This window comes from Mesoplodon densirostris, chromosome 13, assembly GCF_025265405.1.
Source record: "Mesoplodon densirostris isolate mMesDen1 chromosome 13, mMesDen1 primary haplotype, whole genome shotgun sequence".
Taxonomy (NCBI): Eukaryota; Metazoa; Chordata; class Mammalia; order Artiodactyla; family Ziphiidae; genus Mesoplodon; species Mesoplodon densirostris.
The window spans coordinates 1,060,861-1,075,580 of record NC_082673.1 but is presented as its reverse complement, the minus strand read 5'-3'; the positions used below and the strand labels follow the sequence as shown (position 1 = coordinate 1,075,580).

Here is a 14,720-nt window from a genome sequence, read left to right as displayed (position 1 = left end):
GAGCCCAGGTACTGTGAGTCCTGCTGATACTACCGAGTATGACTTCTGGAGCTTTTATTGCTTCAGCTGTAAACTAAAGCTGAAATTTTAAAATGTTTTCTTTAAGACTTAGCCAAATTTTGGGTGTAACAGTTTAATTATTTTGAAAACTTTATGTTTACATACAAGAAATGCCTAAAAAAATTAACCATGAGAGCCTTTTTCCTTTTCAGTTCTTATGTCTGTGATGATGTGGCCCGTAAGGCTGAGGGGGAACCCCGTGTGTGGGTCCCGGGTCTCGTGTGCACGTCCCAGGTGCACGGCAGGGCTTTCCTGTGGCCTCCCGCTGGTCCCGAGCCCGACTCTTGAGCAGGATGGGGAAGCACTTTGCACGTTGATCCCAGGATTGGAAAATGACGCCATGAGCGCTCAGCTATTTTGATAGGCTTTTCTGGGGAGCGAGGGGGAGGAGGAGTTTGCTGCTCTGAAGGTGGCGCTCGGTTCTCGTGATAATAACTGGCTGCCGTCGGTCCCAGCCTTGTGAAGTAAGCGTCTCCTGGAGGAGCAGGTGGTGTGGGTGCAGGACTTGCTGGGTGGCGGCCCTTTCTCTTCTCGACCTCTGCGTGCTGTAGGCTTGCCCAGAGCCACATGGCCGGACACAGTACTAGACCTTGGGCTGCGGTGGTCTCTGTTGCTTTATCAGCTGAAGGTCACAGCATCAGTTTAGAAATCTGGGTTCCTGATGTACATGCACGAATGCATTAGGAAGCGCCCTTTCTGTTCTCTGTTAACACAGAGAAGTGCTTGGACAGAATGCAGAAGGGCAGTGCTTCAATGAAAGTTCATGTGGTTCTAATTGTCGAGCCTCGGTAGACTGTGGTCGCTGGGGACAAAGAACATTTTGCATTAACGTGAGTTCAAGAGATTCTGGAACCAGCGTTTGAAGTCAGTTTCTTATACCTTCAAGATTTCTTTTAGTTTCTTAATAGAAAACAACCTTTGAACACTATGAATATCTTCTTTGTAACTTACATCACTCACTCAGTTCTCAAAAAATCGTGTGTGTGCGTGTGTGTAACCCAGCAGGTGAGAACACATCAAACTACTTAAGCAGAAACGTTGTGGCTTCCCGTGACCATAACATTCTCGTGGGCACAACGTACAGGATCATGGCCGACGCTCTCAGCAGTGAGCCCACCTGCCTTGCTGGGATTGAGGAGAGCAAGGCCAGGAGCGTCATGGAGCTCTCAGGATCCAGTTCAGAGGATGCAGAGAAGGTAGTGATGCTGGGAGCCTGAGCTCTCCGTGTCGTGTGTTTGTCTCGACCGCGCAGCCTCTGCTACACGAAAGAAATGACAAGTCTCGCTTTCTGTTTTCAAGACACGTTTGACAGTTACACGCAGTCAGGTTTCTTATTGGAAAAATGACCTACTCCCTGTGTTTCCTGTTTATTTGAAAGACACCCTTCTTTTAGTGTTAATAATGAGAAGTCTGTGTTGGCTTGATGTGGACGGTTCTCCCATGAATTTTGTTAGTGGAATCTCACCACCGGTCGCCATTCAGACGCCCCACTAGCTTGTGGGAATAATCAGCTTTTCTGCTCTTTTGTGTAGCACCCGCTTTGCTGGCGCTTCTCGGGTGGTTCTGTGCATCCGTGAGTCCCCACGTCACTCGTGTCCCCAGCATGCAGCCCTTCCTGAGCCCTGCCCCGCGCTGGTGTTCAGGCGCCGAGATGGCGTGGGGCTGGCGTCTCTTTCCCAGTCCAGGCAGACCTGGCTCTGCCCTCGAGCGGCTTTCTGTTTACCGGTGGCTGACGGGTCCCGGGGGGACAGGGTCTTCAGGAAGCTTGGTCCCGCTCACAGCCTGCCGGGGTCTCTGCGTTCCAGGTTGCGGCAGGCCTGTACCAGAGGGCGTTCCACCACCTTTCCGAGGCCGTGCGGACAGCAGCACAGGAGGAGGCCGGGCGCTCGGCGCGGGGCCAGGAGCCTGAGTGCGGGCTGGTGGCGGCTTACCTAGCGCTGGTGGAGTTTTGTGACCAGCGGCTCCGCAAGCAGGAGGAGGGCCCCCCTGGTGAGCCCCTCGCGTGCCCGCCGGAGATGTAGGGCCTTGCAGGTCCTGTGCTCTCCTGTGTGTTTTTCAGTGGCATCTGTTCTAAGAGATGGCTTGTCCGTTTAAGAGGCCGTGACACAGCCACGCCCCACGGCCGGTGTGGGACCGGAGTTGGGCGTCTCCGTCCCTCCCTCTGTCTGCTTCCCTGACGCCTGTCTGACCAGCTCCTGCGGCCGCTCCTCGTTTTCCAGCCCAGGAAGCAAACTGCTTCACCCGGTAGCAGAGGTCACCGTCAGAGAGGAGCTCTTACCCGCGGTCTGAGACCGTCTGCTGAGCTGCAGTAGCTGTTAGACAGGAAGCCCGGGGAGAGCAGCCAGCGCTGGGTCTACCTCTCGTGTCTGTGTGTGGGTAGTGACCACATCTCTCCTCTCCTGTCCCCGGTAGTCCTGGACGCTGCAGAACTGCACACGTATCCAGCCCTCGTGGTGGACAAAATGCTGAAAGCTCTGAAGTTACACTCCAGCGAGGCCAGGCTGAAGTTCCCCAGACTCCTCCAGATTGTCGAGCAGTATCCAGAGGAGACCCTGAGCCTGATGACCAGAGAGGTCAGTGTCTTCCTTCTGGCAAAGGGGACTTGACCGAACTAACGGATGTGTTGTGTGGGGTGCGTGTGTTAATGGCTTTTCCTAACCACCGAGTTTTGCTCCATCCCAACAACATATGTCATTTAAAACCATGTAAGGGAGTGTTCCCACGCACCCACTTTCCCCTGTGGGTGGTGGTGACACGAAGTCCGCGTCTGAACAAGGACCGAGACGGGAGGAGGTGAGCCCTCCACCCCGGAGCTGGCTGCCCCTCAGGGCTGAGCTGCGTCTGCACGTCCGGGGGCCTTATGCTCAGGTAACTGTTGAGCAGCGAGAAAGGGGGGCGTTTCAGGTGCCATCGCCCCACGCTCCACGGCTCGGGAACCCCCAGGGCTCCTGCTGCACGTGCCGCTTGCCTGCTCTCACCCTGTGCTGGCCTCTCCACTGGGGCCGTGTCGGGGAAAAAGGGGAGCGTTATCAGAAAGGCTCCTTAGCGACATCTGTGGATGTTTAACTGGAAGACAGGGCCAAGCTTTGAGCTGATGACGTAATAGTTCAGAAAGGGTGCACAGCACGTCTGTAGACAGTGCTGGTCGCCGAGCCCGCAGTCAGTTCTCTGTGCGCTTGGGTGAGGGTTTTCAGTAGGTCCTACGCAGGAGATTAAAGTAAATTCGGTATGAAATGCAGTACACATGCATTTTCCTCAAAGACAAGTAAAGAAATATTTCAGTAAGTTATGGTTCTTTTTTTCCCCCAAATCATACTTGTTTCTAATAAAAATAGCATTTTGAGTTTGTGTGGAAACGAACGGAGTGGTGGGTCGATGTTGTCATGACCCTTGAGATGGGCAGCTGGCCTTGCACTGAGGGCCCCCAAGCCTCCTGTCCTTCCTGACTTTATACCAGCATTCCAAGCGCAGCAGAGTTTATCTTGCAATAAACACCTGGAAAAGCATTAGAGGAAAACCTGAGCAAAATTTGAAAATGGTCTTGAAGTTAAGAGACAAAAACCAGGAGCTATAGAGGAAAATAATTTGACGCTTCTATCATTAAAAAAATGCCATATACAAAGTTAAGAAAGGGCTTCCCTGGTGGCGCAGCGGTTGAGAGTCTGCCTGCCGATGCAGGGGACACGGGTTCGTGCCCCGGTCTGGGAAGATCCCACATGCCGCAGAGCGGGTGGGCCCGTGAGCCATGGCCGCTGAGCCTGCGCGTCCGGAGCCTGTGCTCAGCAACGGAAGAGGCCACAGCAGTGAGAGGCCCACGTACTGCAAAAAAAAAAAAAAAAAAACCGGGAGAAAAATATTTGCAACACATACTGGAGACGGAGAGCAGGCGTCTCCACTGTCCGCAACAGACAGACTCGTAGCTAGGGGCGACGCATGTGCCGTTAAAGCACGTAATGCAGGGAAACGCTGACTGCTCAGTCTCACTAATGATGAGACATGCAAAGTAAACTTAGGGATCGTTCACTTCCCAGATTGAAAGTAGATTTTAAAGATTGTCAGATTGACAATAGATTTTAAAAATGAATCGCGTCCAGTGTCGAAAAGGATTTTGGGAAGTGCTCAATCTACTATACTTTTAGAAGTGGAAATTTGAAAAATCTTCTTGGAGGGAAATTTAGCAATGTTTTTTACAGTTGTTAAGGTTCACATTAAAAGTAAGAAGGAATTTAGGAACTCATTTAGGAATTTCTCCTGTGGGTATATAGCACAAGTACAAAGAGATAAACATACAGGGTTGTGCGTTGTAGGAGTATCTGGATAGCAAAAATTGCAGATACCCTAAAAGTTCATCATAGAGCACTTGTGAAATGAAGCGGAATGTGGTACAGCTGTTAAAAGGAATGAGGTAGATCTAAGAAAAACCAGCAACAGCAAGTCTCTGATTCCATTCTTCTGAAGAAAGGGTCCACGTGCACACGCCCTGAAAAGGCCCGGAAGTATCGATGGTTCCCAGTGGGTCGGAACCGAGAGGGCTGAGAAGACTTTCTGTCTACACGTCTGTCTGTTTTTATACTGACGGTAGCAAATACAGCTGTACTTTGATATTGGACACACAGTACTTCTGTAAGGGAAGAACGTTGCATGTCTCACTCGTTACTAAATCCTGGCTCTCTGTTTCAGATTTCTTCCATTCCTTGCTGGCAGTTCATCGGCTGGATCAGCCACATGGTGGCCTTGCTGGACAAGGAGGAGGGGGTCGCCGTCCAGCGCACTGTGGCGGACATCGCCGACCACTACCCGCAGGCCGTCGTGTACCCGTTCACAATAAGCAGTGAAAGCTATTCCTTCAGAGACACTTCTGCTGGCCATAAGAACAAGGACTTTGTGGCCAGGTGACACAAGAAAAATTAGGTCCACCAACACTGAAAGGTTATCAAAACGTCTGTGGTCAAAGCAGACACAGGGACACTTATGTGTGTCCTCAGATGAATTAGAGCTGCCATGGAGGGCAGGAGGCCTAGATGTCTGTTTGTTGGGTGCATCTGCCCTGGTGTGTTATTTGCTGTAAAATTTATTTCCTTTTGTAAACACAGTTCATCTTAAAATGTTATTCATGAGACGGTTATGCTAACCATTAGTAATCTGTTGGTTGAGAGGGACTAGATGAGATGCTTTTTGGAATCCGTTCTTGAAATTGTTCTGTCATTTAAAACCTCCGGGAAGCGCCCCCGTCTTCATTAAGTCAGTAAACTGCCCAGGTGTCGTCCTTTTCACTTCTTCAGTTGATTTGAGAGTGAGGACAGTTGCCAGAGCCGGCAGCAGTGTTTTACTTTAGAAAGGATACTTGGTAAATGCACGGCATTGTAGTTGCCCTTCTCTGTCAAGAGCTGATTTGCCTCATTATTCAGAGCGTTTTGCTTCCGAGGGACAAGGCTGGGGGGCACAGCCCTCGTCCCGGCTCGTCGATGGGCCAGCTGTGCAACCCACCCACCCTGTGGTGCCCTCCTGTGTCTCAGCAGAGGCAGCTGCAGCGTGATCGCTTCCTTAGAAAGAAAGAAAGGAAAGAGAAATGTTGAAAGTTTGTTGAGAAGCAGGCCTTTTTAACTTTAGATCGTGTGCGCCAAAATGTCGAGGATTTGCTTTCACCTCATCTCTTGATACAGGACACACTTTGTGCTTCATCCATTTTGGAGATAATTTTTAAATTGCTCCTTCCCTAGACTATGTAGTTGGTCATGTATTGTTTTATATCTAAATATAATTATATATACATAAAAACTATAGGCCTTGATCTTTGGAAGATGTTTGAGCACCTAAACCTGGTAATTTTTTGTAGGATTAAAGCTAAGTTAGATCGAGAAGGAGTGGTTCAGGACTTCATTAACGCCCTGGAGCAGCTCTCCAGCCCTGAGATGCTCTTTAAGGTAGCGTTAACGGCTTCTCGCACGTAAGACACGGGCTCGATGCAACCTGCCTGCAGTCCAGCTTGACGTGTCTTTTTTTCTGCATAGGACTGGACGGAAGACGTCAAGGTTGAACTAGAAAAGAACCCTGTAAATAAGAAGAACATTGAGAGGATGTATGAGAGAATGTATGCAGCCTTGGGAGACCCACAGGCTCCGGGTCTCGGGAGTTTTCGAAGGAGGTTTATCGAGGTACGGGGCGGCGGGGGGTGGGGGGGCGGCAGCCGCTTGGTGATCACAGAGTCGTTGTGCAGATGAGGGCTTCTATTTGCTGGGTTTGTTAATACTTCTGGTTTTAAAATGTCTGTTGAATTTGTAAACTTTCCTTAGATCTGTGTCTTTCTGTTAGATATTGACGGCGTATTTTTAGGTCAGACAGTGGCAAGTGGAGCACAGATGAAACCTCAGGGTTTCTATTACATTCTGTTCTTCATGGCCAGATTCTTAGATGTGAAGGTTATGTGTAGTTTAATGCTTTTAATTCTCAGAGTGATTTGGGTATCGGACCAGGAAAACGTGTGTATCTGCCGCAGGTTGTAACCATTTTGTGAGCACTTAGCTCTGTCCGAGGCTCCGAGAGTCCACGGGGCCGCCTGACAGGTGCTGTGTGCACAGAACTGTGGCGTCAGCGTGAGCTCTAGTTTCAAAGTTGCTCCAGACTTGGAGGGGAGAGAACGCCCGCCGCGCTCCCCGCCTGCCCCCGCCTGGCCCCTCCCCCCCCACCCCCCGCTGCCTAAAGCACCTGTGTGCACCTCTCCTGCGTTTGTCACGCTGAGTTCGTTTTGACAATTTTTCACGAAACCTCAAGAAGCTTTCGAGTGTGTAGGAGCCCGGGTGCTCACCAGTCGCACGTCTCTGGTGCACAGGAGCGTCTTTGTCCCTTGCGGGTGTACCGAGTGCTTCAGTGAGATGTAGGTCACACACCCTGCCGCCCACGCAGTCACGGTGTGCGGTGCCCGAGGGTTCGCTGTTTTCCCGCTGCTCCCCAGAGCAGCCCCGCCCCGCCGGCCCCCGGGGGCTCACCTGCCCGACCTTCCGCGTGGACAAGTCCCGCGGGGCCCGGCTTCTTCACTCGGCGGCACGCGTGCTGCAGCCTGTCAGTGCCTCTCCTCTGGGCGCTGGGGGTTGCTCCACAGCCTGTGTGTCCCTCATCCGCTGAGCGACGCTCCTGTGACTCGGGGGCAGGGCTGACTCCGCTCACCTCTGCCCGCGGAGCCCGCCGCCGCGTCGCTGTCGGGATGCGCGGGCGGGGGACGGTTCTGCCCTCCAGAGGGAGGGCTGGGGGAGTCGTCCCTGCTTCGGGGAGCTTCCCTTAACGGTCTGAATGTGGGAACAGACCGGACTACCTGCTGCCCAGTGTGTCCCGGGCTGTGTCTCAAGTGACAACAAAACCCTAAACCTCGGCACGTACTGCATTTTATGACGTGTGTTCGACCCCATGTCCTATCAGGTCGGCCTCACAGCACTGCTGCCCAGTGACTGCAGGTCCCCGGCGGGAAACCCATGTCCCGAGAAGGTACTGAAGGGTGGCGGGCCCGCGGCCACAGCGGGAACCGTCGGTGGGAAGGCGCTTGCGTCTGCCCTGTCCCCAGCTGGGGCCGCACCAGCCTCTGCCGTCACAGCGCAGGAGCAGCCCCGGCGGGCAGTGGGCGGGCAGCAGGGATGGCGGCCTCAGCAGGGTTGACGTGTGACATCGGCCACAGGGTCTGGGGCTCGCCAGGCCTTGTTCCGAGCCACGTCGATTCTGCCAAGCGCATGGCCGGCCCAGGGCCGACCGAGAGGGCAGCAGAGTGGTTGCCGTGAGCTTTCTGCGGAGGCGGGTGTGGGGGCCTGCCCGCTGGCCCTGCCCTGGAAACCGCAGCCTGGCGGGCTTTGTCCCGGCCAAGCTCAGCCCACCGCCCAGCAGGGCTGAGCCCCGCAGAAACCTCCCCACAGCTGCAGCCGTGGTTTGTCCGGAGCTTGCGTCCTAGTACGTGAGACAGTCCATCCGGAACTTTCTACTTCGTACCAAACCAGCACATAATTTGCGTCGGTTAATTAAAATATGAATCCACTAAAACAGAACTGCCTCAGGTTTCACTCTAGGGGGCCCTTAGGGGCATCATGCTATTTGGATCAGTGTTAGTGCTGGTTATGCTGGGAAATGCGGATTGATCTTTCCCTGCATTCTAAGGGTTGCAGATTGTTTCTATACTTTCAGTCCATTTATAGACCAAGGAAGAACTGTGTTTTATATATGTTAACTTTCCTGTAGTGGATTGTCTAAAACAGAGCTTATATTTCATTTATACCAGGCTCATGATGTGGGGTTAGTTCTACATATGGGAAAACATTTCTAATTAAAGATGATCAGGTGAATCTTGACAACTATTAGGTCACCGTTAGTAGTACTCTGGAGTTTTGTTGTTTGTTTTTTTAATTTTGATATCAGGATTATAATTTAAACAAATATTTGAGTAGAAACTAATACAAAGAATGATTTGATATATTCCAAGATAGGGAACTTCTAATAATAATCGCTTCTAAAAATACAACTTACCCAAATGCTATTTATACTGGTTCTTGATCCAAAATAATGGCTTGAAAGGCCCTCACTAACGGAGAGTGTTTTTTTCTTATGTTTTTCTCTTTGCTCTGAGGAAGAACTTCGGGCTGTTCATTTTTTAAAAATTTATTTGTTTGTTTATTTTTGGCTGTGTTTGGGTCTTCGTTGCTGCGTGCGGGCTTTCTCGAGTTGTGGCGAGAGGGGGCTACTCTTCGTTGTGGTGCACGGGCTTCTCATTGCAGTGGCTTCTCTCGTTGTGGAGCACTGGCTCTAGAGCGCAGGCTCAGTAGTTGTGGCTCACGGGCTTAGATGCTCCGCGGCGTGTGGGATCTTCCCGGACCAGGGCTCGAACCTGTGTCCCCTGCATTGGCAGGCGGATTCTTAACGACCGTGCCAACAGGGCAGTCCCTGGGCTGTTCATTTCCATTGAATTATGTCCTTTATTTTGTACTTTGTTCCTAATTACTCCCGTTGTCATGATGGTGCAGATCAGCAGCTGTACAACGGACACAGAGGTTAAAGGATTTTCCCAAGTGTTTAAAGCCCTTATTAAGAATTTATGCCCAGAAGTCACCGCTGACTCTCATCCTTTCCATCTTCTCAAAGGCGCACATAGACAAAAACAAAAGGCAGGCTACTGTGCTTTAAGAGTGTTGAAACATTCAAGGAGAGTGAAACTATCAATTAAAAGCACAGAAAAAAACAGTACAACTTGAGCACCTGTTTATTATAAAGATTCGTCAGCCTAGAACTTTTTCAGAAGTTCAACTACACATTAATATTTAAGGTAAATTATCATTAATTTCAGGCTTTTGGGAAAGAATTTGATAAACACTTTGGGAGAGGAGGCTCTAAGCTCCCTGGCATGAAGCTCCAGGACTTCTGCAGCATCACCAGCTCGCTGCTCCGGAGGATGAGCAGGGGCTCGAAGGCACCAGGGAACCTGAAGGAATGCTCGCCCTGGATGAGCAACTTCAGGGCGGAATTCCTCAGGGATGAGCTAGAGGTTCCTGGTGAGTTCACCTCGGGGGCGGGGGGAGGCAGAAGCGTGCTTTGAGGAGAATCGTGCCGGAGCGGGAACTTTTGATTCTAAGATGGTGAAATCGGGATCTTGACAGTTTTCTTTTTTTAAAAAGAATTTTAAATTCCACATATTTTTCATCATTAGGAAAATCTATAATTACTATGAATAGTATGCTTACTAAATGTCTAGTCATAATCCTGGTTAAGACAAGTGCTCAGATGTCCACATACTAATAACGGTGGCTGGTAATGAATGTCCTCTGAACCTACCTGCGCATTGCCCCTGAATAACTTTTCTTCAGAAATAAAATACAGGCAACCTCAGGGATGCTGCGGGTTCAGTTCCAGACCACCGCAGCAAAACAAATTCAAGCAGGTGGTTTCCCAGTGCACATAACAGTTATATTTACAGTATACTGGAGTCTGTTAACGTGCAGTAGCATCGTGTCTAAAAAGCAATGTACGTACCTGAATCAAAAAACACTTTATTGCTAAAAAATGCTAACCGTCTCCTGACAACTCGGTTGCTACAAACCTTCCATTTGTAAGAACTGCAGCATCTGAGAAGTGCAGTAGAACGCGGTGTGCCTGCACACTGCTTTGTGGGGTGTGCGCTGGTCCCACCTAAAGCGGCGAGATGATGGCACATGACGTGCCGGCAGGAGGGACGCTAGAGCGGCACTGAGGAGCCGCCCTGTCTTCACCGTGGAATTTGCCAGACCAGGTGCTTCACTGTGGTCACTTAGGTCCTTATTCCAGTGGGAGAAAGGGATTTGGAGAAACACTTTCCTTTGTTATTATTAACAGCTGTGCATCACATACCATGAGTTTCAAGAAAACCACCGAAAACGGAGCCTCCTCACGTGCAGCTTGACTCCGCTGGAAACAGCACGGGTGCTCGCCTGGGGCGCTGCCGTCCCTGTTTGCCTTTGTCTGCTCCACCCGAATGGGAACCGGCGTCCACTAGCCTGTCAAACTGAGAAACTGCAGCATTTAAAAAAATACGTCCAATGAAAACTTCGAGTTAAAACTCCCCTCCTGTTAGACCAGTGGGTGTGTTTTAAGTGCAGGGTGCAGCCTCTGAGTCAGGCTTCTGTGGTTTGTCCCAGGTCAGTACGACGGCAGAGGGAAGCCGGTGCCCGAGTACCACGCCCGCATCGCCGGCTTCGATGAGCGGGTAGGTGCTGGGCGTCAGCTCCTCAGGTTCCAGGAGAGGCAGCTCACTCCCCATGTCGGTCTCAAGCGCACGGGGTTCTCTGAGGGTTGTGTTACAAGTTTTCTGATGGGAATTTACTGACCTTAATGTAATGTTTCCAGTCTTTCAACATCAGTCATGTTTAAGGACCTAGTAAACTCGAAGAATAAACTCCGTGTGTGTGTGTGTGTGTGTGTGTTACAAACGTATGAGTCTTAAGTGCCTGTAGCAAGTGGACATGTCGTGTGTGGCTTGTTCCTGAGGACGCATGTTTATAAGCACTTCACTTGTCACTGGGAACCTGGCACCTCTTGGCACTGCAGCCGGGCGGGAACAGGGACCAGGAGACTCGGTGCCCTCGCTTGTCCTTTGCTCTGTTGCCCTCCTGTGTCCCCGGAGGGCGTGCCCCAGGCCTCGTCTCCCCTCTGGTGATGAGACCCGGGCCCACTTCGGTCTCTCACCTGCTCCTGAAAATGCTGTTTTGTTTGACCTTTAAAGGTGAAAGTGATGGCCTCACTCAGGAGACCGACACGCATCGTGGTCCGCGGGCACGACGAGCGGGAGTACCCCTTCCTGGTGAAGGGCGGGGAGGACCTACGGCAGGACCAGCGCGTCCACCAGCTGCTCCAGGTCATGAACGGGGTGCTCGCCCGCGACGCCGCCTGTGGCCAGAGGGGCCTGCAGGTGACGACCTACCGCGTGGTGCCCATGACCTCCAGGTACGCGGAGCCCCCTGCGGGCGATGGGGGTGCGGCGGTCACAGGACCGGAAGCGCCTGCTTGGTTTTGTCGGGAAGGGGAAGGGAGGGGTCCCGTGACGGTTCAGGTTCTAGGTGTCACGGCACAGAGGCCAACAGCACAGACGGTGCTCAGCCTGTGACGTTCATCCTCGTGGAGAAAGTGAGGGAAGAACTGTGTTCTGGAGGGGCGAGGGCAGGGGCGTTCATGACTGCTCTCGCCTTTCAGGTTGGGGCTAATTGAATGGATCGAAAGCACCTGCACCTTGAAGGAACTCCTTCTGAGCAGCATGTCACGGGAGGAGAAGGCGGCCTACACCAGGTGACCTGGAGTCCCAGGGCCCTGCCCCGGCCCTGCCCGGCCGCCCCAGCCCACAGGTCACCTCCCCCGGCGGGGCTCCTCCACCCCGCCTCCAGGGACCTGAATTTTCAGGCCCTTTCATTGGCACCCTTGGCCGCAACCTGGCCTGCACTTTAATCTGCCTCTCGATGGGTGAACAAAGGAAATGGAGTCCAGGGTTCTAAACAGTAGTTGCATATATTTTATCACAATTTTTTAAAAAAGGATTAACTTTGGGGAAGGAAAGACTCTTTGAAGAAAATAAAACAGTAAGGTTAGCAGCTAACATTTAATTATACGTTTCCTGTGGCACTGTTCTCAGTTCTTAACATGCATGAAGTCCTTTATTTCTTACAAAACCCAACAAGGTGAGTGTTGTCGTCACCTTTGTACAGACGGGGCAGCTGAGGCTGGAGAGGTGAGGCCACCCCGGCGTGTAGGGGGCGCAGGTGGGCGAGTAGGTCCAGGTCATGGTACAGGTGCTTTCTGTTTTTATCCTTTTTTATTTTCCAGGTTTCCTACCATGAGCATGTTATTTTTCAATCAGGAAGTTGTTAAAAACATTTGTTCCTTGTTTCTGTAAAGAAAACTAAGGACAGCATGGCTTACAGCCGTGTTGAAGCAGGGGTCGGCACGTCTGGGGGACCAGCGTTGGGCGGGCGGGCGAGGAGACGGTGTCAGTGGCCTCAGGGCCCACTCCTCCTCCCTGGACTCCTGCCCCTTGCTGAGAGCGCCTGCGCGGGGGCGTGTTCTCCTCGGTCACGCTCGTATTCCTGGGCAGTAGTTGCTGCCCCTGCAGGAACGGCACCCTGGGGCCAGGAGTCCTCCCTCTCGCTTGTGCTTGTGCTGACGCACAGGGGGCCCGAACCACTCGCACAAGTGACCTTCCCGGTTCCCACGGCCCCCGACCCCACCTCCCGCTTGTAAGATGGGAGAGAGTGAAAGGCATCCGGTAAACACAGGTGTCCAAGGAGTATAAAGTGCTTTTCACATATGGACTTGTATACATTACTTCCCACTACCTTTTTAAAACAAGGCACTTCCAGCCCCCATCCCTAAGATCATTGCTGTTTTTTTCTTAATTTACATGTTGCAGTTTTCCAACCTAAAGACTTTTATCCGGTTGAAACTAGGAGAGAATTTAGATGGAAATGGAGTGGTCTCTTTGTGAAATTAACTTCGTAGCAACTCAGAAAAGATTCACCTTGAGGGATTTAACTACTAAGTAACATGTTGTGAAGTTGTTCTGTCTTTAGTGATGATGATTATTTTTTTTTTTAAGGAAAACTTGTTAAAACTTTTGATGCAAACGCAAAAGTGGCTAAACATACAAGTAACACAGTGTTTCCACCTGTCCCCACACTGCCTTTTGCCTGTGAAGCATTATTGAAAACAAGCTTTTCAAATTCAATTCAAACCCATCGTCATTTAAGAAGATACTTTTTGGCACTTATTGTGGATTTTGTCTGCGTCTGCATACTGGAAAGGGTTTAAAAAAAAAAAAAGCGCAGCAGTGTTTAATGACAGAAGCAGACAGGCTGTCTTCAACAAGTAGCTTGTGGTCATTTTGGTTCTTTAGTGACTTACCTGCTTGAAACAAGTTGCACGTGGTGCTGTCCTGCTGCGAGGGGTCCCGCCCAGGGTCAGGCGTGTGGGACCATATGCCTGCGTCATCAGCTCATCTTGTTCCTGTGTGTGAAGTGGGACATTTATTGTATCTGGTGGGTCTACACCTGAACTTTTGCACAGGAGATAGCCATGGTTCTTGAGGAGTGGTTAAGAATGGATAATGGTGTGTGGAAATCCTAGACCCAGAGTAGCAGGAGTTCACTGCTGATATGAAATATGATTAAAGTCATGTTTATTTTCCCTGACTCTTCACTACTTTTCAGTGAATTCCTGGTGACGTTTGCCTCTGAAATCAGCAACCCTGGACATCTTCCTAATGCTGATCTCTTTCCCTACTTGTTAGTGACCCCCGGGCACCAGCGTCTGAGTATAGAGACTGGCTGAGGAGGATGTCGGGAAGGTGTGACCCTGGGGCCTACGCGCTCATGTTCAAGTATGTGTTGCACCGACCAGTTCATTCTTCTCACGGTTGCGTATTCACTTCTGTTTCTTAGCAAGGGTTGCCTCAGATCCTCAAAATCTAGTTATCTGATACTCGAGCTTCAGCATAACAAAGAGTTTTAAATTTCAAGTCACGGGAAGTTCTCATCGGACATTTCCTATTATTAAATCCTAGGGGAGCCAGCCGCACTGAAACAGTCGCATCGTTTAGAAAACGAGAAAGTAAAGTGCCGGCCCATCTCTTAAAGTAAGAGTCTTCCCGACCTTGCTCGCGGGGGCTGGGGGGCGGGGTCAGAGGGCAGAGGCCACACGACTGTCCCCCTGCAGGCGGGCCTTCCTGAAGATGAGCACCGGCCCCGAGGCCTTCCTGGCTCTCCGCAACCACTTTGCCAGCTCCCACGCACTCCTGTGCATCAGCCACTGGATCTTGGGCATCGGAGACAGGCATCTGAACAACTTCTTGGTGAGCCTGGAGACGGGCGGCGTGATCGGGATCGACTTCGGACATGCTTTCGGATCAGCCACCCAGGTGAGTGTGCCCTTCTCTGCTCTGGGCTGGAGTTGCCCTTGGGCTTTGCGACCACTCTGGAAACAGTTGGTTTGTGTGGTCGTTGAAGTTGTCATTCTTGCACAAAGGGAAAATCTCAGCTGTGTTTCAGCCTGTGCAGACAGGTTGTGGAAGGTGTGCTGACAGATCAGTGAGACCATCGGAGCTGAGAGAAACGTGCTCCTGTAAAAAGGCAGGAGGTTCTATGAAGCCCCGTCATGAGAACATCCTGTGTGGATGT

General features: G+C 51.2%; 1 protein-coding gene across 4 annotated transcripts in view; it reads left to right on the top strand.

The window, feature by feature from the left end:
* The window catches only part of PRKDC (protein kinase, DNA-activated, catalytic subunit), a 164,354-nt gene that overhangs the window by 144,381 nt on the left and 5,253 nt on the right, over positions 1–14,720 (top strand). For 3 of the 4 annotated variants that reach the window (XM_060116122.1, XM_060116123.1, XM_060116120.1), the window contains 13 exons: positions 1,063–1,256; positions 1,866–2,049; positions 2,473–2,633; positions 4,741–4,952; positions 5,897–5,984; positions 6,072–6,215; positions 9,377–9,581; positions 10,701–10,768; positions 11,285–11,505; positions 11,752–11,844; positions 13,835–13,924; positions 14,108–14,179; positions 14,260–14,461. In XM_060116122.1, coding sequence (XP_059972105.1) covers positions 1,063–1,256; positions 1,866–2,049; positions 2,473–2,633; positions 4,741–4,952; positions 5,897–5,984; positions 6,072–6,215; positions 9,377–9,581; positions 10,701–10,768; positions 11,285–11,505; positions 11,752–11,844; positions 13,835–13,924; positions 14,108–14,179; positions 14,260–14,461 — 1,934 coding nt within the window. The remainder of the gene's footprint in view (positions 1–1,062; positions 1,257–1,865; positions 2,050–2,472; positions 2,634–4,740; positions 4,953–5,896; positions 5,985–6,071; positions 6,216–9,376; positions 9,582–10,700; positions 10,769–11,284; positions 11,506–11,751; positions 11,845–13,834; positions 13,925–14,107; positions 14,180–14,259; positions 14,462–14,720) is intronic. The other variant, XM_060116121.1, reaches the window with a different exon arrangement.